Source organism: Carassius auratus, unplaced genomic scaffold (assembly GCF_003368295.1).
Source record: "Carassius auratus strain Wakin unplaced genomic scaffold, ASM336829v1 scaf_tig00215695, whole genome shotgun sequence".
NCBI classification, from domain to species: domain Eukaryota; kingdom Metazoa; phylum Chordata; class Actinopteri; order Cypriniformes; family Cyprinidae; genus Carassius; species Carassius auratus.
This window is the reverse complement of record NW_020528200.1, coordinates 363,082-385,713: the sequence shown is the minus strand read 5'-3', so window position 1 is coordinate 385,713 and position 22,632 is coordinate 363,082. Positions and strand designations below refer to the sequence as shown.

The window sequence follows — 22,632 nt, the reverse complement described above, 5'->3', positions numbered from 1 at the left end:
AAGTGTTAAATAGGCTGGCAAAATTCTAAAAGCAAAATAAACCATGCTAGCAACACTTAGCTAAGTGTTAAAGCATGCAACTATTGCATTGAATAAGGAAGTTGCTGTAACTCAGGCTAACAACGTCCGATCTGCCCCAAACTTCACACGTTTGACAAGAGTCCTGTACTGAACACATCAACAAGCCCATATTTGGTTATAGCCATAGCGCAATCTACTGGCAACATGAAGTATCATGTGTAACACCGTTATGGACTCCTAGCGACGTATTAAAAAGCATCAACAAGTGCTAAATATACTGTCAACATGCTAAATAACATATGAAAACATGCTAGCAGCACTTAGCTAAATGCTAAAGCATCATCTTAATGCAGTGAAACAGGAAGTTACTGTAATTCAGGCATATAGTGTCTAATCTGCCCCAAATTGAACGAATTTAATAAGAATCCTCTCCTGAACAAATCAACATGCCCATTTTTGAAGGTAGTGCCACCTGCTGGCAGCAGGGAGTGGCATTTTAAAGCAACACTTAGCTAAGTGTTAAAGAACAATGCAAAATGGTGTCCATTTTGGGTCCCATTTTATTTACTATTCATATAAATGACTTTGTCAAAATGTAACAAATGCAAAGTATAATTTTTATGCAGACAATACTGTTTTGCATTGTTCTGCACCAACCTTGACAAGTGCTATAGAGGATCTGGAATCTGATTTTGTAATCTTTAGAAATTGAGACTTGTACAAAACTCTGATAAAACTAAAATTATGTGCTTTTCTAAATATAGGAAAACAGATGATGCTTGTCAAATTGCTACACTAGATGATAAAGTAATTGAATGAGTATCAGTCTATAAATATCTTGGTTTCCTTTTAGAAAAAAAATTGTCCTTCAAACATCATATAAAGGGTCTACAAAACAAACTAAAAGTAAAGTTTCTATTATAGAATCAAAGGCAACATTTATGTCAATGCTGGATTATGGAGATATTTTATACATGCATGCAAATAAAACTTCTTTGAAAGTGCTGGATTCAGTATATCATGCAGCACTAAGATTTGTAACTAATTCCAATTTTCGTACTCATCGTTGCAGCTTGTATGAGTGTTGGTTGGCCATCTCTGCACAATCGCAGGCAGGAGCACTGCAATATTTTTCCTTTTAAGGCCATACTTTTTAAACTGCCTCTTTACTTATGTTCTCTTCTGACTCCTAAAGTCACTACCAGGAAATGTAATCTTAGATCATATTGGCAAATCATTTATGATATCCAACAAACGCGAACTGTCTTCAGTGAAAATGCCTGTGAAGTTTTTGCACCTATTTCCCGGAATAAATTGCAGAATCAGCTAAAATTTGCTTATTTACCAACAATGTCACAATTTAAAATAAGGATAAAGGACTATTTGAGTACTAAATGCACAAGTGCTGTTACTGAGTGCTGCTAGTGATCATGTTGAGATGTTAAATTGTCAAAATGTGTATTTGTTTGGTTAAATGTCTGTTTATGTTTTTTCAGAATCTCAATGGAAATATTTCCTGGTAAAATAAAGGTAACAACATATTTATTCTACAACATAGCAAGGATACTATTTCCCTACTGTCCCTGGGTTAAACATGATGTCACGTGCATGGGAATTCACATTATGCATGGTAAAATTAGGAATTCTAAGCTCCATATATGGTGATTTCGGGGAGGAGTTGAGGTGGAGATGCATGTATGCACAATCTTACCCTGACTGGAATTTATAAAGAAATTTTTGTGCAGGTTCTGGCGTACGCATGGTTTTATAAATCTGACAACTTTGTGCCATACGCAAAATCTAGCTTTTGTGCCATTTTTTTTTTACAATTTTTTTTGATGACATCTACAGAGAGTTTTATAATGAGACCCCAGGACTGGGAACGACTGTCTTAGACAATTAATCATGAGCCAAATTTCATAACTGTGACAGCCATAATAACAATCACTTGAAGTAAAATGACATACCTGCTAGGACTGAAGCCACATGTCCAGCTTCCTCAACCTTCTTTCCATCTTTTTTCATGTTTTCCTCATTTTCCCCATTTTTCTTCTCTCTTGCATCACTGTTAGGTTTTCCATTATTTTCTTCCTTTATTTTACTCTGAGTTTCATTGTACATCTCATTTCTGTAATGCTCTCCTCCATTCTCCATCACCATTCTGTCTATCTTCTCCAGCAGTTCAGTGACCTGTGATTGATTTTTTCTATCTGTGTTATAAAAAACATGATAACGACCTTTGCACTCACGAACTAGTTCTTCAATCTGTTTATTTTCTGTCAGAAATGTATTTATAGGTGAATCTATCTGATCTCCTCTAGTGAACAGAACAATGGTGTATTTAGCGGCATTTTCTCCAAAATTCTCCTGAATCCATTTCACTGCTTTTTTCTCTTCATCTGTGAATCTCACATCCAGTCTGATGACCAGCAGAAATACATGAGGACCAGGACCAGACATCTGCACACAACGTACTATTTCTTCCTGCAGTTCTTTTTCAATGAGTGATGTATCAAACAGTCCTGGAGTGTCAATCACTAAGAGTTTTCTACCTTCCACCATCTGCTCGTGTTGTACGCATTTCTTAGAAACTGATTTAAAAGAATCTTTTTGTTTAAACTTTATTTGCCCCAGGATGGTGTTCCCTGATGCACTTTTTCCTGCTCCAGTTTTCCCCATCATCACAATCCTGAGATCTGACTCGTCTGAAAAAGATAAAAGGACATATGTAAACACATGAAAAACTAAACTATATATGATAGATAAATAATACTAAAAATTATTGGTTATTATTGTAACCCCCCATTTCCTGATGGAGGGAACAAAGACATTGTTTCAAATTACCAACCCTAGGGGATGCTCTTGGGAGCCCCAATGTAATATGCAGAAAGAGCAGACAAAGGCAAGGATCTAAGTGCAAGAAGTTATATAATTAACAAACAGAAAAACACCCACACACATATTGGAAACAAGGGAAACACATACAATGCACAAACATCAACTAAAAATTGAACGAATTAAACACTAGGACTATTCATACACACAGGGATTAACAAGCTTAGCTAGGTAACAACAGGGTGTGGTTAGTTGTCTAGGGTACACACAAGGGTCACCATAGAACAAGATAGCTACAAGGGTGAGATTAAAATACGGGAACTAACAGATACAATATGAACAGGGAAAACACTACACCAAAGGTCTAGAAATAAACACATGGAATGTACACTGAACAAAAATATTAACGAAACACTTTTGTTTTAGGCCCCATTTTTTATGAGCTGAACTCAAACATCTAAGAGTTTTTCTATGTACACAAAAAGGCCTATTTCTTTTATTTTCTAACACTAAGGCGAGTATATGTTACGTTTGGCTTGCAGGAGCTTGAAGACAACTTTGAGGAGGTCGTTCCTGTTGGAGGCTTGACAGGGAACTGAAGTGTGGGTGAGTGCTTTTATAATGATCTTGATTGGTTCCGTGATGTGTGGCAGGTGTGGCTGGTTAGTAATCAGGTGATTGTGAGCGTTGGTGATTAGTGGGGACCGGGCTTGCCAGATCCCTGACACTACCCCCCCACCAGGGTCCGCGCCAGCGGATCTAACTCTCTGATGCCGTGGGGGTCTACCTCTGGGTTGTGGAGCGGGTTTTTTGGGATTCTGGTTATGAAAGTCTGTGAGCATGTTGGGTTCGAGGATATCTTGACGGGGTAGCCAACATCTTTCCTCTGGTCCATAGTCCTCCCAGTCTACAAGATACTCCAGTCGCCCACCACGACATCGGGAGTTCAGTATCTCTTGTACCGTGTAGATGGGTTCAGCGTCAATGGGTGGCAACGGGGTTTCGTCGTCAGGGACTGGGTCTGTGGAGGGAACAGAGACAGGAGCATGATGGAGTTTTAGCAGGGAAACGTGAAAGGTGGTGTGGATCCGATATTGTGCAGGGAGGAGTAGACGATATGTGACAGGGTCAATTTGTCATTCCACAGGGAAAGGTCCAATGAACTTAGGGCTGGGTTTTTTGCAGGGTTGTCTCAGACGGATATCTCGGGTAGATAGCCATACCAATTGACCGGGTTGGTACGTGGGGTTCAGCCTTCGATGAGTATCCGCAAAGCGTTGTTGACGATTCACGGCTTGTTGGAGATGCTGATGGGCCTGGTCCCAAACCTTCTCACTGTTTTCAAACCAGGTATTGACAGCAAGGACTTCCGAAGGCTCACCTGACCAAGGAAACAGCGGAGGTTGATAGCCTAGGATACATTGAAATGGGGTAAGATTAGTGGATGATTGACGGAGTGAGTTTTGGGCTTATTCAGCCCAGATGAGGTAACGGTTCCACAGGTTTTGGTTTTGATGGCAGAAAGATTGTACGAAGCGACTGAGATCCTGAATTTTGCGCTCAGTTTGTCCATTTGCCTGAGTATGATAACCGGAAGTGAGACTGACAGTGACATTGAGTAGTGGGAAGAAAGCTAGCCATACCCGGGAAATGAACTGTGGTCCTCGGTCAGACACGATGTCTTCTGGGATCCCAAAGTTCCGAAACACATGTTTGAACAGGAGTTCAGCAGTCTCAAAGGCTGTGGGAAGAGCTCGTAAGGGAATTAGTTTGCATGCCTTAAATCTGTCAATGGCTACTAAAATGCATGTCTTGTCATCTGAAACAGGGAGGTCTGTGACAAAATCTACTCCAATGTAAGACCAAGGGCGATGGGGAATAAGTAAAGATACTAACTGTCCTGTGGGTAGCTGCTGGGACTTTGGTCATGGCACAGAGCACGCATCCCCAGATGAATTCCTGTATGTCCTTGTGCATTCCTGGCAACCAGTACTTGCGCTGCAAAGAAGCGATTGTTTTATTTACGGCAGGGTGACCTGTTCCCACTGAGGAATGTACTTGGGAGATCAGAGCCTTGTGATGATCTTCGGATATGAAAGTTTTCCCATGTGGGCATGCAGGTGGAATGGGTTGTTGTAGAGCTTGTTCTCTGAGCATTTCATCTAAGTCCCACTGAATAGGATTCACGAACAGCTTGGTAGGTAAGATGGGCTCTGGTTCATCAGGGGTATTTTCAGGGGCATAGAGATGAGACAGAGTATACGCTCGGGTGTTCTTTGATCCTGGACGATAGGTGATCTGGAAGAGAAATCTTCTTGATGAGGGTTAAGTCTCTTGGCTTCCTTCAGATATTGTAGATTTTTATGATCTGTTAGCACAAGATATGGCTGTTGGGCCCCCTCCAGCCAGTGTCTCCACTCTTCTAATGCCAGTTTAACGCCTAGGAGTTCTCGGTTGCCTATGTCGTAATTTCTCTCCGCAGGGGACAGCTTCCTAGAGAAGAAGGCATAAGGCATAGGTTTAGTGGTGCTCTCTGATTATTGGGAAAGGATGGTGCCGACGCCAGTTGTAGAGGCATCCACCTTAACAATTTAATTTTTCTCGGGATATGGGTGCTGCAACAGGGGTGCTGTGGTAAAAGCATCCTTGAGCGTCTGGAAGGCTTGTTCAGCTTCGTGGGTCCATCTGAGAATTTTGAGTTTCCCTTTTAAGAAAGTGGTAAGGGGGCAGTAATCATACTGTAATGGTTAATTAATCTGCGGTAAAAGTTAGCGAAACCCCAAAAACTTTCTAGCTCCTCGATGGTCTCGGGTGTTGGCCATGATGTAAAAGCTTGGGTCTTTTTATCATCCATTCTCAGCCCTTACTTGTTGATCGTGTAACCTAGGAACTCGATGGACGGTTGATGGAAGACACACTTCTCAGCTTTAACATAAAGGGAGAATTATCTGAGACGTTGGAGTACTCAGAGACATGATACTGGTGATCCTTTTCATTTAGTGAATAAATGAGGATGTCATCTATATATACAAGAGCAAACTGGTTCAGGTACTCACAGAGAACTTAGTCCATGAAACTTTGGAAGATGGAGGGGGCGTTTACTAGGCCATACGGCATCACCAAATATTCGTAGTGTCCAGCAGGGATGATGAAAGATGTTTTCCATTCATCTCCCTCTCTTATGCTGACCAGGTTGTATGCGCTCCGTAAATCCAGTTTTGTGAAGATACGGGCATCCCAGTGCTGTTCAGGGAAGATGGGATTAATGGAAGAGGATAGCTGAACTTTACTGTTATTTTATATTTAGGGCTCTGTAGTCGATGCATGGTCTCAATCCTCCATCCTTCTTAGGAACAAAGAAGAAACTGGCCACTGCTGGAGAGGTGGATGGCTGGATGTAACCTTGTTTTAGGGCTTCCTCCACATATTCTTTCATAGCCTCTTGTTCAGGGATGGATAGGGAATAAATTCACCACTTCGGGATGGTCTTTTCTGGAACCATATTAATAGCACAATCCCATGGGTGGTGTGGCGGAAGCTTGGAGGCTGCTAGGGGGTTGAAAACATCTGCAAATGAGGCATAAAAAGGTGGGACATTGACAGACTCGTTCTCCTTAGGACTTTCAATGGACGTGGAATTAACTGGCATCGTGACAGACTGATTATCAGCATTGGACATGGGATGACTTACTTGGGCGTTTTGACAGCTACAACCCAACTTAAGTATTTTACCTGTCGTCCAGTCTATAAAAGGCTGGTGCTGAATTAGCCAAGGGCAGCCTAGTATCAGTTCTGCACGGCTATTGGTAAGTATAAATGGGGAGAATAATTCCTGATGTTCAGGTTCCTCACAGAGAATAATGGGTGCAATCTGATATGTTATGTACCCCCTGTTTATTACTTCTCCGGTGACTGCGTAGATGGAATAGGAAGCTGAAGTTCTTGTACTTTGGAGACGATGGGTCTTAACCAACTTCCCTGAAACTAAATTTCCAGCTGATCTGGAATCAACAATGGTGTTAGCCTTTGACATCGAGGCCTCTAAACTTCAAAGTCACAGAGATGGTTAGTGGTGTCGAAACAGAGGATTGAGGATGGACAGAACTCACCACTAACCGTGGAGGACGAGATGGACAGGTACGTATGAAATGGTCTCCTCCCCCGCAGTACAGGCATAGTCTCTGTTATTTGCGCCGATTTCATTCCTCTGGAAATAGTCGTTGGTAATCCACTTGCATCTTTTCTGGGGGTGGTTCAGGTGGTTTTCTTTGGCATGCTTGAGCGAGGAACATTATTTGCTTGGTTTGCTTCTCGATAGCAAGACTGTGATCTTAGGTGAACACCAAGGGCTTGCTGCATAAATTTTTCAAATCCCAGATTGTCATCATATATGGCGAGCTGGAGTCGGAGAGCGGGATTTAGTCCTCGTCGACGTCCAAACACTTCCTTGAAATGGCAGATGAAATTCTGTAAGGAGGTGGTAATTGTGGATTCTTGGAACCAGAGTGCTTCGGCCTAAAGCCCTGTATTTCAGCCTGAGCCCGACGGCCCCGACTTATTTACGCCCATAGGGCCTGGCTTCAGGCCAATTTTCACGTTATAGCTCACATGCGGGCCGGGCCTCGGGCCTTTTTTGGGTAATCCTTCTATTTATATTTTTAGACATTAATAAAAAAAAAAAAAAATGAGAAGTTGACGTCGACAATAGAAAAACAAACATAGAAAGACATTTTATAACCTCATAACTTTCATAATATGATAATTCAACCCGTTATAATTAAACTGACATACTGACATGACAGTCTCACGTACGCACGCTTTTCCGTCAGCGCGACCCACGATTATACTTCACTTATGTCCACTTATTGTAGTAGTAGCTATTATAGGCCTCTAAAGTAATGTAAATGTAAACAGCAGGAGACCCTGCTACCGCAACTGTCAAGACTGGCTTGCTCTGTGTTTAGTGTCCCGTCAGCAGCAGCAGCGAACGTGTCTTCAGCGCAGCAGGAAGAGTGATAGAGGAGAGGAGGACTGGGTTAAAACCTTCCACTCTGGATGCTATTCTTTTTCTCCACGATGCTCTGTAAAAGACTGTTCTAACGTTTCATTTGACTGGACTTTATTTTCATTTAACTGTTGGAAACTAATGGAAAAAAGAATGGACATGTTCTGTGGTGCATTTTTGAGACAAGATAACCTGCAAGTTTGTTTTTAATTAAATTTGTTTAGATTGTAGGCTATTTCTCATTTCGTTTGCGAAAGCTGTTGTGAGCCTGCTTCAGTATTTCAATTTTTTTTTTTTTTTTACTCACTGTGGTTTAATAAATAAGCATTTATTAAACTGTCTGTATGATATGCTTGAAGTGTTTTATATCTATGGATTTTATTGTAGCCAAGTAAAGTATTAGCATTAATTTGAGAGGCTTAATTGATTAAATATGTTTTAGGCTACTCGCTGTCGGCTCGGCTGTTTAACGTTAATCGTCATTAAAAAAAAACAAATGCTCACAACATTTTTCTAAATTAACTTGATAAAGAAATGAAAAGAAACACAACACAAAACTGACCCACTTTTTAATTGTTGCAAATAGGGCAGGCTTCCGCTGTGTAATAAAATAAATAAATAAAAACACAGGCTCGTGTCGGACTCGGGCTGATAATTCTGATGAGCTGTCGGACACTGTTCGGGCTAGGGCATAGATTTGAGGCCCTTGCAGGGCTCTACTTCGGCCCATCTCAGCGCTGGTCCAGACAGTTGCTGTATGATGAACGAGATCTTTGATCTTTCCGTAGTGTACTGGTGTGCGTGCCGCTCGAGTGCAAGTGAACATTTTAGCAGAAACCCATTGCAATCTTCCTCCATACCAGAGAAGGGCACTGGTCAGGATATCGACCTTGCCATGTACACCAACGTGGGAGTGGGACTAGTGGAAGCGGCGATGTCCTCCGGCTGCGCTGAATTCATCCTTGTTGTTGTATCGGTCAAGCCTTCTGTCAGGTAGGACTCGGGACACAGATGTAAAGGTGAATTCAGAACTGTGTTTATTGATATAAGGTTCCAAGTGCTCAGTGTTTTCAGTTCCTTAGTGAAGCTTAGATCTTCTAGTGCAGGCTTGTATGGAATTCACATGAAGCGGGGAATCACACAGGTGAGTTTGATTGGAACACAGATGTCAAAGCCACAGTCAAGGATTGCTCATTAAAGTACTCTTCCTTCTTATAAGCCAAAGACAGTACCAGCTCGGGGTAATCACAGGAGACTACAGCGACCATCGAATCACTTGACGTTGCACGGTGATCCACGGTCCTGGGAACAGCAGAACAAGAACACAGTTTAGCCTAACACTAAGGCGAGTATCCGTTACGTCTGGCTTGCAGGAGCTTGGACACAACTTTGAGGAGGATGTTCCTGTTGGAGGCTTGATGGGGAACTGAGCTGCGGGTGAGTGCTTTTAAAGTGATCTTGATTGGTTCTGTGATGTGTGGCAGGTGCGGGCTGGTTAGTAATCAGGTCACTGTGAGCGTTGGTGATTGGTGGGGACCGGGCTTGCCAGATCCCTGACAGTAATCTTGATCAAAAACGTTTTCTCCTGAATGAGAGACCACAACCTTACCTTATGTTTCCTTTATACTATTATTAATTTATTTTTTGTTTGTTCATAGCTTAAGCTTTATTATATATATATAATTTATTATATACAACAAAAATATATTTATCCATTAGACTCATTTATTAATTATTATTGTAATTATTACTCTCATAAATTTGTTGTAAAGTGAAGTGATCTAAAAATATCCTTTTGGTACATTGGCCTATAGCATTATTAGGCCTGCAGCGTCAGGAGACGCGTGGTGAGTGAGTGGGTTAAGCGCAAATAACGAACACCTGTCTCTGCTTGCAGTAATTGGCGTGGAGAGTATAAAACACCAGGAGAAACAGGAGCGGGGAAGAGAGAGAAGGACTGCTGGCTTCTACACTCCTGGACCACGGAATTTATGTTGTCAGTTGTTATTTTCCGTGTCCTTTTGTTTTGTTATTATTTTTGTTGAAATAAAAACAGTCAGTAGTAACAGCCGACCCTTCCGTCTTCCTTCCTACACAACGAACATTTTTACAGCAACTTATACATGACTCATATTTTTTTTTACCTCTCACAAATTAATGTATTTTTAGAGTGTTAAAATTAGGCATTATAAGCTCCATATATGGTGATTTCGAGGAGGAGTTCAGGTGGAGATGCGCGTATGCACAATCTTACCCTGACTGGAATTTGTAGATACTTTTTTGCGCAGGTTCTGGCGTACGCATGGTTTTATAAATCTGACAACTTTGGGCCATATGCAAAAACTAGCTTTTGTGCCTACGTACAAAATTTTTTGATGAAATCTACAGAGAATTTTATAATGAGACCCCGGACTGGGAACGACTGTCTTAGACAATTAAACCTCAGCCAAATTTCATAACTGTGACAGCCATAATAACAATGACTTGAAGCAAAGTGACATACCTGCTAGGACTGAAGCCACATGTCCAGCTTCCTCAACCTTCTTTCCATCTTTTTTCATGTTTTCCTCATTTTCCCCATTTTTCTTCTCTCTTGCATCCCTGTTAGGTTTTCCATTACTTTCTTCCTTTATTTTCCTCTGAGTTTCATTGTACATCTCATTTGTGTAATGCTCTCCTCCATTCTCCATCACCATTCTGTCTATCTTCTCCAGCAGTTCAGTGACCTGTGATTGATTTTTTCTATCTGTGTTATAAAAAACATGATAACGACCTTTGCACTCACGAACTAGTTCTTCAATCTGTTTATTTTCTGTCAGAAATGTATTTATAGGTGAATCTATCTGATCCCCTCTAGTAAACAGAACAATGGTGTAATTAGCGGCTTTTTCTCCAAAATTCTCCTGAATCCATTTCACTGCTTTTTTCTCTTCCTCTGTGAATCTCACATCCAGTCTGATGACCAGCAGAAATACATGAGGACCAGGAACAGACATCTGCATACAACGTACTATTTCTTCCTGCAGTTCATTTTCACTGAGTGATGTATCAAACAGTCCTGGAGTGTCAATCACTAAGAGTTTTCTACCTTCCACCATCTGCTGGTGTTGTACGCATTTCTTAGAAACTGATTCAAAAGAATCTTTTTGTTCAAACTTTATTTTCCCCAGGATGGTGTTCCCTGATGAACTTTTTCCTACTCCAGTTTTCCCCATCATCACAATCCTGAGATCTGACTTGTCTGAAAAAGATAAAAGGACATATGTAAACACATGCAAAACAAAACTATATATGATGGATAAATAATACTTAAAATTATTGGTTATTATTGTAACCCCCATTTACTGATCGAGGGAACAAAAACATTGCTTCAAATTACCAACCCTAGGGGATGCTCTTGGGAGCCCCAATGTAACATGCAGAAAGAGCAGACAAAGGCAAGGATCTAAGTGCAAGAAGTCATATAATTAACAAACAGAAAACACCCACACACATATGGGAAACAAGGGAAACACATACAATGCACAAACATCAACTAAAAAGTGAAAAAATGAAACACTAGGACTATTCATACACACAGGGGTTAACAAGCTTAGCAAGGTAACAACAGGGTGTGGTTAGTTGTCTAGGGTACACACAAGGGTCATCATAGAACAAGATAGCTACAAGGGTGAGGCTAACACACTGGAACTAACAGATACAATATGAACAAGGGAAACACTACACCAAAGGTCTAGACATAAACACATGGAATATACACTGAACAAAAATATTAACGCAACACTTTTGTTTTTGGCCCCATTTTTTATGAGTTAACTCAAACATCTAAGAGTTTTTCTATGTACACAAAAAGGCCTATTTCTCTCAAATATTATTCACAAATCTGTCTAAATCGGTGTTAGTGAGCACTTCTCCTTTGCTGAGATAATCAATCCCCATAATCACTTCTGCAGTACTGTCAATATTGTAATTCTTAGGTAGGACTCGGGACACAGATGTAAAGGTGAATTCAGAACTGTGTTTATTAATATATGGTTTCAAGTGCTCAGTGTTTTCAGTTCCTTAGTGCACTGTGAAGCTTAGATCTTCTAGTGCAGGCTTGTCTGATATTCACATGGAGTGGGGAATCACACAGGTTTGAGTTTGACTGGAACACAAATTTCAAAGCAACAGTCAAGGATTGCTCATTAAAATTAATCTTCCTTCTTATAAGCCAAAAACAGTACCAGCTTGGGGTAATCACAGGAGACTACAGCGACCGTCAAATCACTTGACATTGCATGGTGATCCACGGTCTTGGGAACAGCACAACAAGAACACAGGTTAGCTTAACCCTAAGGCGAGTATACGTTATGTTTGGCTTGCAGGAGCTTGGAGACAACTTTGAGGAGGTCGTTCCTGTTGGAGGCTTGACAGGGAACTGAAGTGCGGGTAAGTGCTTTTATAATGATCTTGATTGGTTCCGTGATGTGTGGCAGGTGCGGCTGGTTAGTAATCAAGTGACTGTGAGCGTTGGTGATTAGTGGGGACCGGGATTGCCAGATCCCTGACACTACCCCCCCCTCCAGGGTCCGCGCCAGCGGACCTAACTCTCTGACGCCGTGGGGGTCTATCTCTGGGTTGTAGAGCGCGTTTTTCGGGATTCTGGTTATGAAAGTCTGTGAGGATGTTGGGTTCGAGGATATCTTGACGAGGTAGCCAACATCTTTCCTCTGGTCCATAGTCCTCCCAGTCTACAAGATACTCCAGTCGCCCACCACGACATTGGGAGTCCAGTATCTCTCGTACCGTGTAGATGGGTTCAGCGTCAATGGGTGGCAACGGGGGTTCGTCGTCAGGGACTGGGTCTTTGGAGGGAACAGAGACAGGAGCATGATGGAGTTTTAGCAGGGAAACGTGAAAGGTGGGGTGTATCCGATATTGTGCAGGGAGGCGTAGACGATATGTGACAGGGTCAATTTGTCAGTCCACAGGGAAAGGTCCAATGAACTTAGGGCTGAGTTTTTTGCAGGGTTGTCTCAGATGCATATTTCAGGTAGATAGCCATACCAATTGACCAGGTTGGTACGTGGGGTTAGGCCTTCGATGAGTATCCGCAAAGCGTTGTTGACGATTCACGGCTTGTTGGAGATGCTGATGGGCCTGGTCCCAAACCTTCTCACTATTTTCAAACCAGGTATTGGCAGCAAGGACTTCCGAAAGGCTCACCTGACCAAGGAAACAGCGGAGGTTGATAGCCTAGGATACATTGAAATGGGGTAAGATTAGTGGATGATTGACGGAGTGAGTTTTGGGCTTATTCGGCCTAGGTGAGGTAACGGTTCCACAGGTTTTGGTTTTGATGGCAGAAAGTTTGTGCGAAGCGACTGAGATCCTGAATTTTGCGTTCAGTTTGTCCATTTGCCTGAGTATGATAACCGGAAGTGAGACTGACAGTGACATTGAGTAATGAGAAGAAAGCTAGCCATAGCCGGGAAATGAACTGTGGTCCTCTGTCAGACACGATGTCTTCTGGGATCCCAAAGATCCGAAACACATGTTTGAACAGGAGTTCAGCGGTCTCAAAGGCTGTGGGAAGAGCTCGTAAGGGAATTAGTTTGCATGCCTTAAATCTGTCAATGGCTACTAAAATGCATGTCTTGTCATCTGAAACAGGGAGGTCTGTGACAAAATCTACTCCAATGTAAGACCAAGGGCGATGGGGAATAAGTAAAGATACTAACTGTCCTGTGGGTAGCTGCTGGGACTTTGGTCATGGCACAGAGCACGCATCCCCAGATGAATTCCTGTATGTCCTTGTGCATTCCTGGCAACCAGTACTTGCGCTGCAAAGAAGCGAGAGTTTTATTTACGGCAGGGTGACCTGTTCCCACTGAGGAATGTACTTGGGAGATCAGAGCCTTGTGATGATCTTCAGATATGAAAGTTTTCCCATGTGGGCATGCAGGTGGAATGGGTTGTTGTAGAGCTTGTTCTCTGAGCATTTCATCTAAGTCCCACTGAATAGGATTCACGATCAGCTTGGTAGGTAAGATGGGCTCTGGTTCATCAGGGGTATCTTCAGGGGCATAGAGACGAGACAGAGTATACGCTCGGGTGTTCTTTGATCCTGGACGATAGGTGATCTCGGAGAGAAATCTTGTGCAGAATAAAGTCCACCTGGCTTGATGAGGGTTAAGTCTCTTGGCTTCCTTCAGATATTGTAGATTTTTATGATCTGTTAGCACAAGATATGGCTGTTGGGCCCCCTCCAGCCAGTGTCTTCACTCTTCTAATGCCAGTTTAACGCCAAGGAGTTCTCGGTTGCCTATGTCGTAATTTCTCTCCGCAGGGGACAGCTTCCTAGAGAAGAAGGCATAAGGCATAGGTTTAGTGGTGCTCTCTGATTATTGGGAAAGGATGGTGCCGACGCCAGTTGTAGAGGCGTCCACCTTAACTATTTAATTTTTCTCGGGATATGGGTGCTGCAACAGGGGTGCTGTGGTAAAAGCATCCTTGAGCGTCTGGAAGGCTTGTTCAGCTTCGTGGGTCCATCTCAGAATTTTGAGTTTCCCTTTTAAGAAAGTGGTAAGGGGGCAGTAATCATAATTAATCTGCGGTAAAAGTTAGCGAATCCCCAAAAACTTTCTAGCTCCTCGATGGTCTCGGGTGTTGGCCATGATGTAAAAGCTTGGGTCTTTTTATCATCCATTCTCAGCCCTTCCTTGTTGATCGTGTAACCTAGGAACTCGATGGACGGTTGATGGAAGACACACTTCTCAGCTTTAACATAAAGGGAGAATTCTCTGAGACGTTGGAGTACTCAGAGACATGATACTGGTGATCCTTTTCATTTGGTGAATAAATGAGGATGTCATCTATATATACAAGAGCAAACTGGTTCAGGTACTCACAGAGAACTTAGTCCATGAAACTTTGGAAGATGGAGGGGGCGTTTACTAGGCCATACGGCATCACCAAATATTCGTAGTGTCCAGCAGGGGTGATGAAAGACGTTTTCCATTCATCTCCCTCTCTTATGCTGACCAGGTTGTATGCGCTCCGTAAATCCAGTTTTGTGAAGATACGGGCATCCCAGTGCTGTTCAGGGAAGATGGGATTAATGGAAGAGGATAGCTGAACTTTACTGTTATTTTATATTTAGGGCTCTGTAGTCGATGCATGGTCTCAATCCTCCATCCTTCTTAGGAACAAAGAAGAAACTGGCCACTGCTGGAGAGGTGGATGGCTGGATGTAACCTTGTTTTAGGGCTTCCTCCACATATTCTTTCATAGCCTCTTGTTCAGGGATGGATAGGGAATAAATTCACCACTTCGGGATGGTCTTTTCTGGAACCATATTAATAGCACAATCCCATGGGTGGTGTGGCGGAAGCTTGGAGGCTGCTAGGGGGTTGAAAACATCTGCAAATGAGGCATAAAAAGGTGGGACATTGACAGACTGGTTCTCCTTAGGACTTTCAATGGACGTGGAATTAACTGGCATCGTGACAGACTGATTATCAGCATTGGACATGGGATGACTTACTTGGGCGTTTTGACAGTTACAACCCAACTTAAGTATTTTACCTGTCGTCCAGTTTATAAAAGGCTGGTGCTGAATTAGCCAAGGGCAGCCTAGTATCAGTTCTGCACGGCTATTGGTAAGTATAAATGGGGAGAATAATTCCTGATGTTCAGGTTCCTCACAGAGAATAATGGGTGCAATCTGATATGTTACGTACCCCTTGTTTATTACTGCTCCGGTGACTGCGTAGATGGAATAGGAAGCTGAAGTTCTTGTACTTTGGAGACGATGGGTCTTAACCAACTTCCCTGAAACTAAATTTCCAGCTGATCTGGAATCAACAATGGTGTTAGCCTTTGACATCGAGGCCTCTAAACTTCAAAGTCACAGAGATGGTTAGTGGTGTCGAAACAGAGGATTGAGGATGGACCGAACTCACCACTAACCGTGGATGACGAGATGGACAGGTACGTATGAAATGGTCTCCTCCCCCGCAGTACAGGCATAGTCTCTGTTATTTGCGCCGATTTCATTCCTCTGGAGATAGTCGTTGGTAATCCACTGGCATCTTTTCTGGGGGTGGTTCAGGTGGTTTTCTTTGGCATGCTTGAGCGAGGAACATTATTTGCTTGGTTTGCTTCTCTATAGCAAGACTGTGATCTTAGGTGAACACCAAGGGCTTGCTGCATAAATTTTTCAAATCCCAGATTGTCATCATATATGGCGAGCTGGAGTCGGAGAGCGGGATTTAGTCCTCGTCGACGTCCAAACACTTCCTTGAAATGGCAGATGAAATTCTGTAAGGAGGAGTTAATTGTGGATTCTTGGAACCAGAGTGCTTCGGCCTAAAGCCCTGTATTTCAGCCCGAGCCCGACGGGCCCCGACTTATTTACGCCCATAGGGCCTGGCTTCAAGCCAATTTTCACGTTATAGCTCACATGCGGGCCGGGCCTCGGGCCTTTTTTGGGTAATCCTTCTATTTATATTTTTAGACATTAATAAAAAAAAAAAGAGAAGTTGACATCGACGATAGAAAAACAAACATAGAAAGACATTTCAAAACCTCATAACTTTCATAATATGATAATTCAACCCGTTTTAATTAAACTGACATACTGACATGACAGTCTCACGCACGCACGCTTTTCCGTCAGCGCGACCCACGATTATACTTCACTTATATCCACTTATTGTAGTAGTAGCTATTATAGGCCTCTAAAGTAATGTAAATGTAAACAGCAGGAGACCCTGCTGCCGCAACTGTCAAGACTGGCTTGCTCTGTGTTTAGTGTCCCGTCAGCAGCAGCGAACGTGTCTTCAGCGCAGCAGGAAGAGTGATAGAGGAGAGGAGGACTGGGTTAAAACCTTCCACTCTGGATGCTATTCTTTTTCTCCACGATGCTCTGTAAAAGACTGTTCTAACTTTTCATTTGACTGGACTTTATTTTCATTTAACTGTTGGAAACTAATGGAAAAAAGAATGGACATGTTCTGTGGTGCATTTTTGAGACAAGATAACCTGCAAGTTTGTTTTTAATTAAATTTGTTTAGATTGTAGGCTATTTCTCATTTCGTTTGCGAAAGCTGTTGTGAGCCTGCTTCAGTATTTCAATTTTTTTTTTTTTTTTTTACTCACTGTGTGGTTTAATAAATGAGCATTTATTAAACTGTCTGTATGATATGCTTGAAGTGTTTTATATCTATGGATTTTATTGTAGCCAAGTAAAGTATTAGCATTAATTTGAGAGGCTTAATTGATTAAATATGTTTTAGGCTACTCGCTGTCGGTTCGGCTGTTTAACGGTAATCGTCATTAAAAAAAAAAAAAATGCTCACAACATTTTTCTAAATTAACTTGATAAAGAAATGAAAAGAAACACAATACAAAACTGACCCACTTTTTAATTGTTGCAAATAGGGCAGGCTTCCGCTGTGTAATAAAATAAATAAATAAAAACACAGGCTCGTGTCGGACTCGGGCTGATAATTCTGATGAGCTGTCGGACACTGGTCGGGCTAGGGCATAGATTTGAGGCCCTTGCAGGGCTCTACTTCGGCCCATCTCAGCGCTGGTCCAGACAGTTGCTGTATGATGAACGAGATCTTTGATCTTTCCGTAGTGTACTGGTGTGCGTGCCGCTCGAGTGCAAGTGAACATTTTAGCAGAAACCCATTGCAATCTTCCTCCATACCAGAGAAGGGCACTGGTCAGGATATCGACCTTGCCATGTACACCAACGTGGGAGTGGGACTAGTGGAAGCGGCGATGTCCTCCGGCTGCGCTGAATTCATCCTTGTTGTTGTATCGGTCAAGCCTTCTGTCAGGTAGGACTCGGGACACAGATGTAAAGGTGAATTCAGAACTGTGTTTATTGATATAAGGTTCCAAGTGCTCAGTGTTTTCAGTTCCTTAGTGAAGCTTAGATCTTCTAGTGCAGGCTTGTATGGAATTCACATGAAGCGGGGAATCACACAGGTGAGTTTGATTGGAACACAGATGTCAAAGCCACAGTCAAGGATTGCTCATTAAAGTACTCTTCCTTCTTATAAGCCAAAGACAGTACCAGCTCGGGGTAATCACAGGAGACTACAGCGACCATCGAATCACTTGACGTTGCACGGTGATCCACGGTCCTGGGAACAGCAGAACAAGAACACAGTTTAGCCTAACACTAAGGCGAGTATCCGTTACGTCTGGCTTGCAGGAGCTTGGACACAACTTTGAGGAGGATGTTCCTGTTGGAGGCTTGATGGGGAACTGAGCTGCGGGTGAGTGCTTTTAAAGTGATCTTGATTGGTTCTGTGATGTGTGGCAGGTGCGGGCTGGTTAGTAATCAGGTCACTGTGAGCGTTGGTGATTGGTGGGGACCGGGCTTGCCAGATCCCTGACAGTAATCTTGATCAAAAACGTTTTCTCCTGAATGAGAGACCACAACCTTACCTTATGTTTCCTTTATACTATTATTAATTTATTTTTTGTTTGTTCATAGCTTAAGCTTTATTATATATATATATAATTTATTATATACAACAAAAATATATTTATCCATTAGACTCATTTATTAATTATTATTGTAATTATTACTCTCATAAATTTGTTGTAAAGTGAAGTGATCTAAAAATATCCTTTTGGTACATTGGCCTATAGCATTATTAGGCCTGCAGCGTCAGGAGACGCGTGGTGAGTGAGTGGGTTAAGCGCAAATAACGAACACCTGTCTCTGCTTGCAGTAATTGGCGTGGAGAGTATAAAACACCAGGAGAAACAGGAGCGGGGAAGAGAGAGAAGGACTGCTGGCTTCTACACTCCTGGACCACGGAATTTATGTTGTCAGTTGTTATTTTCCGTGTCCTTTTGTTTTGTTATTATTTTTGTTGAAATAAAAACAGTCAGTAGTAACAGCCGACCCTTCCGTCTTCCTTCCTACACAACGAACATTTTTACAGCAACTTATACATGACTCATATTTTTTTTTACCTCTCACAAATTAATGTATTTTTAGAGTGTTAAAATTAGGCATTATAAGCTCCATATATGGTGATTTCGGGGAGGAGTTCAGGTGGAGATGCGCGTATGCACAATCTTACCCTGACTGGAATTTGTAGATACTTTTTTGCGCAGGTTTTGGCGTACCCATGGTTTTATAAATCTGACAACTTTGGGCCATATGCAAAAACTAGCTTTTGTGCCTACGTACAAAATTTTTTGATGAAATCTACAGAGAATTTTATAATGAGACCCCAGGACTGGGAACGACTGTCTTAGACAATTAAACCTCAGCCAAATGACTTGAAGCAAAGTGACATACCTGCTAGGACTGAAGCCACATGTCCAGCTTCCTCAACCTTCTTTCCATCTTTTTTCATGTTTTCCTCATTTTCCCCATTTTTCTTCTCTCTTGCATCCCTGTTAGGTTTTCCATTACTTTCTTCCTTTATTTTCCTCTGAGTTTCATTGTACATCTCATTTGTGTAATGCTCTCCTCCATTCTCCATCACCATTCTGTCTATCTTCTCCAGCAGTTCAGTGACCTGTGATTGATTTTTTCTATCTGTGTTATAAAAAACATGATAACGACCTTTGCACTCACGAACTAGTTCTTCAATCTGTTTATTTTCTGTCAGAAATGTATTTATAGGTGAATCTATCTGATCCCCTCTAGTAAACAGAACAATGGTGTAATTAGCGGCTTTTTCTCCAAAATTCTCCTGAATCCATTTCACTGCTTTTTTCTCTTCCTCTGTGAATCTCACATCCAGTCTGATGACCAGCAGAAATACATGAGGACCAGGAACAGACATCTGCATACAACGTACTATTTCTTCCTGCAGTTCATTTTCACTGAGTGATGTATCAAACAGTCCTGGAGTGTCAATCACTAAGAGTTTTCTACCTTCCACCATCTGCTGGTGTTGTACGCATTTCTTAGAAACTGATTCAAAAGAATCTTTTTGTTCAAACTTTATTTTCCCCAGGATGGTGTTCCCTGATGAACTTTTTCCTACTCCAGTTTTCCCCATCATCACAATCCTGAGATCTGACTTGTCTGAAAAAGATAAAAGGACATATGTAAACACATGCAAAACAAAACTATATATGATGGATAAATAATACTTAAAATTATTGGTTATTATTGTAACCCCCATTTACTGATCGAGGGAACAAAAACATTGCTTCAAATTACCAACCCTAGGGGATGCTCTTGGGAGCCCCAATGTAACATGCAGAAAGAGCAGACAAAGGCAAGGATCTAAGTGCAAGAAGTCATATAATTAACAAACAGAAAACACCCACACACATATGGGAAACAAGGGAAACACATACAATGCACAAACATCAACTAAAAAGTGAAAAAATGAAACACTAGGACTATTCATACACACAGGGGTTAACAAGCTTAGCAAGGTAACAACAGGGTGTGGTTAGTTGTCTAGGGTACACACAAGGGTCATCATAGAACAAGATAGCTACAAGGGTGAGGCTAACACACTGGAACTAACAGATACAATATGAACAAGGAAAACACTACACCAAAGGTCTAGACATAAACACATGGAATATACACTGAACAAAAATATTAACGCAACACTTTTGTTTTTGGCCCCATTTTTATGAGCTGAACTCAAACATCTAAGAGTTTTTCTATGTACACAAAAAGGCCTATTTCTCTCAAATATTATTCACAAATCTGTCTAAATCGGTGTTAGTGAGCACTTCTCCTTTGCTGAGATAATCAATCCCCATAATCACTTCTGCAGTACTGTCAATATTGTAATTTTTAGGTAGGACTCGGGACACAGATGTAAAGGTGAATTCAGAACTGTGTTTATTAATATATGGTTTCAAGTGCTCAATGTTTTCAGTTCCTTAGTGCACGGTGAAGCTTAGATCTTCTAGTGCAGGCTTGTCTGATATTCACATGGAGCGGGGAATCACACAGGTTTGAGTTTGACTGGAACACAAATTTCAAAGCAACAGTCAAGGATTGCTCATTAAAATTAATCTTCCTTCTTATAAGCCAAAGACAGTACCAGCTTGGGGTAATCACAGGAGACTACAGCGACCGTCAAATCACTTGACATTGCATGGTGATCCACAGTCTTGGGAACAGCACAACAAGAACACAGGTTAGCTTAACCCTAAGGCAAGTATACGTTACGTTTGGCTTGCAGGAGCTTGGAGACAACTTTGAGGAGGTTGAGGGGTCTATCTCTGGGTTGTAGAGCGCGTTTTTCGGGATTCTGGTTATGAAAGTCTGTGAGGATGTTGGGTTCGAGGATATCTTGACGAGGTAGCCAACATCTTTCCTCTGGTCCATAGTCCTCCCAGTCTACAAGATACTCCAGTCGCCCACCACGACATTGGGAGTCCAGTATCTCTCGTACCGTGTAGATGGGTTCAGCGTCAATGGGTGGCAATGGGGGTTCGTCGTCAGGGACTGGGTCTTTGGAGGGAACAGAGACAGGAGAATGATGGAGTTTTAGCAGGGAAACGTGAAAGGTGGGGTGTATACGATATTGTGCAGGGAGGCGTAGACGATATGTGACAGGGTCAATTTGTCAGTCCACAGGGAAAGGTCCAATGAACTTAGGGCTGAGTTTTTTGCAGGGTTGTCTCAGACGGATATCTCAGGTAGATAGCCATACCAATTGACCAGGTTGGTACGTGGGGTTCGGCCTTCGATGAGTATCCGCAAAACTTTGTTGACGATTCACGGCTTGTTGGAGATGCTGATGGGCCTGGTCCCAAACCTTCTCACTATTTTCAAACCAGGTATTGGCAGCAAGGACTTCCGAAGGCTCACCTGACCAAGGAAACAGCGGAGGTTGATAGCCTAGGATACATTGAAATGGGGTAAGATTAGTGGATGATTGACGGAGTGAGTTTTGGGCTTATTCGGCCTAGGTGAGGTAACGGTTCCACAGGTTTTGGTTTTGATGGCAGAAAGTTTGTGCGAAGCGACTGAGATCCTGAATTTTGCGTTCAGTTTGTCCATTTGCCTGAGTATGATAACCGGAAGTGAGACTGACAGTGACATTGAGTAATGAGAAGAAAGCTAGCCATAGCCGGGAAATGAACTGTGGTCCTCTGTCAGACACGATGTCTTCTGGGATCCCAAAGATCCGAAACACATGTTTGAACAGGAGTTCAGCGGTCTCAAAGGCTGTGGGAAGAGCTCGTAAGGGAATTAGTTTGCATGCCTTAAATCTGTCAATGGCTACTAAAATGCATGTCTTGTCATCTGAAACAGGGAGGTCTGTGACAAAATCTACTCCAATGTAAGACCAAGGGCGATGGGGAATAAGTAAAGATACTAACTGTCCTGTGGGTAGCTGCTGGGACTTTGGTCATTGCACAGAGCACGCATCCCCAGATGAATTCCTGTATGTCCTTGTGCATTCCTGGCAACCAGTACTTGCGCTGCAAAGAAGCGAGAGTTTTATTTACGGCAGGGTGACCTGTTCCCACTGAGGAATGTACTTGGGAGATCAGAGCCTTGTGATGATCTTCAGATATGAAAGTTTTCCCATGTGGGCATGCAGGTGGAATGGGTTGTTGTAGAGCTTGTTCTCTGAGCATTTCATCTAAGTCCCACTGAATAGGATTCACGATCAGCTTGGTGGGTAAGATGGGCTCTGGTTCATCAGGGGTATCTTCAGGGGCATAGAGACGAGACAGAGTATACGCTCGGGTGTTCTTTGATCCTGGACGATAGGTGATCTCGGAGAGAAATCTTGTGCAGAATAAAGTCCACCTGGCTT

General features: G+C 42.3%; 1 protein-coding gene across 2 annotated transcripts in view; it reads right to left on the bottom strand.

The window, feature by feature from the left end:
* Positions 1-687: 687 nt before the first annotated feature.
* The window catches only part of LOC113095380 (GTPase IMAP family member 8-like), a 97,564-nt gene continuing 75,619 nt past the window's right edge, over positions 688-22,632 (bottom strand). For both annotated transcript variants that reach the window (XM_026260899.1, XM_026260900.1), the window contains 3 exons: positions 19,179-19,916; positions 10,365-11,102; positions 688-2,726 (listed from right to left, as the gene is read on the bottom strand). In XM_026260899.1, the coding sequence (XP_026116684.1) occupies positions 1,966-2,726; positions 10,365-11,102; positions 19,179-19,916 (2,237 nt within the window). In that variant the 3' untranslated portion in view covers positions 688-1,965. The remainder of the gene's footprint in view (positions 2,727-10,364; positions 11,103-19,178; positions 19,917-22,632) is intronic.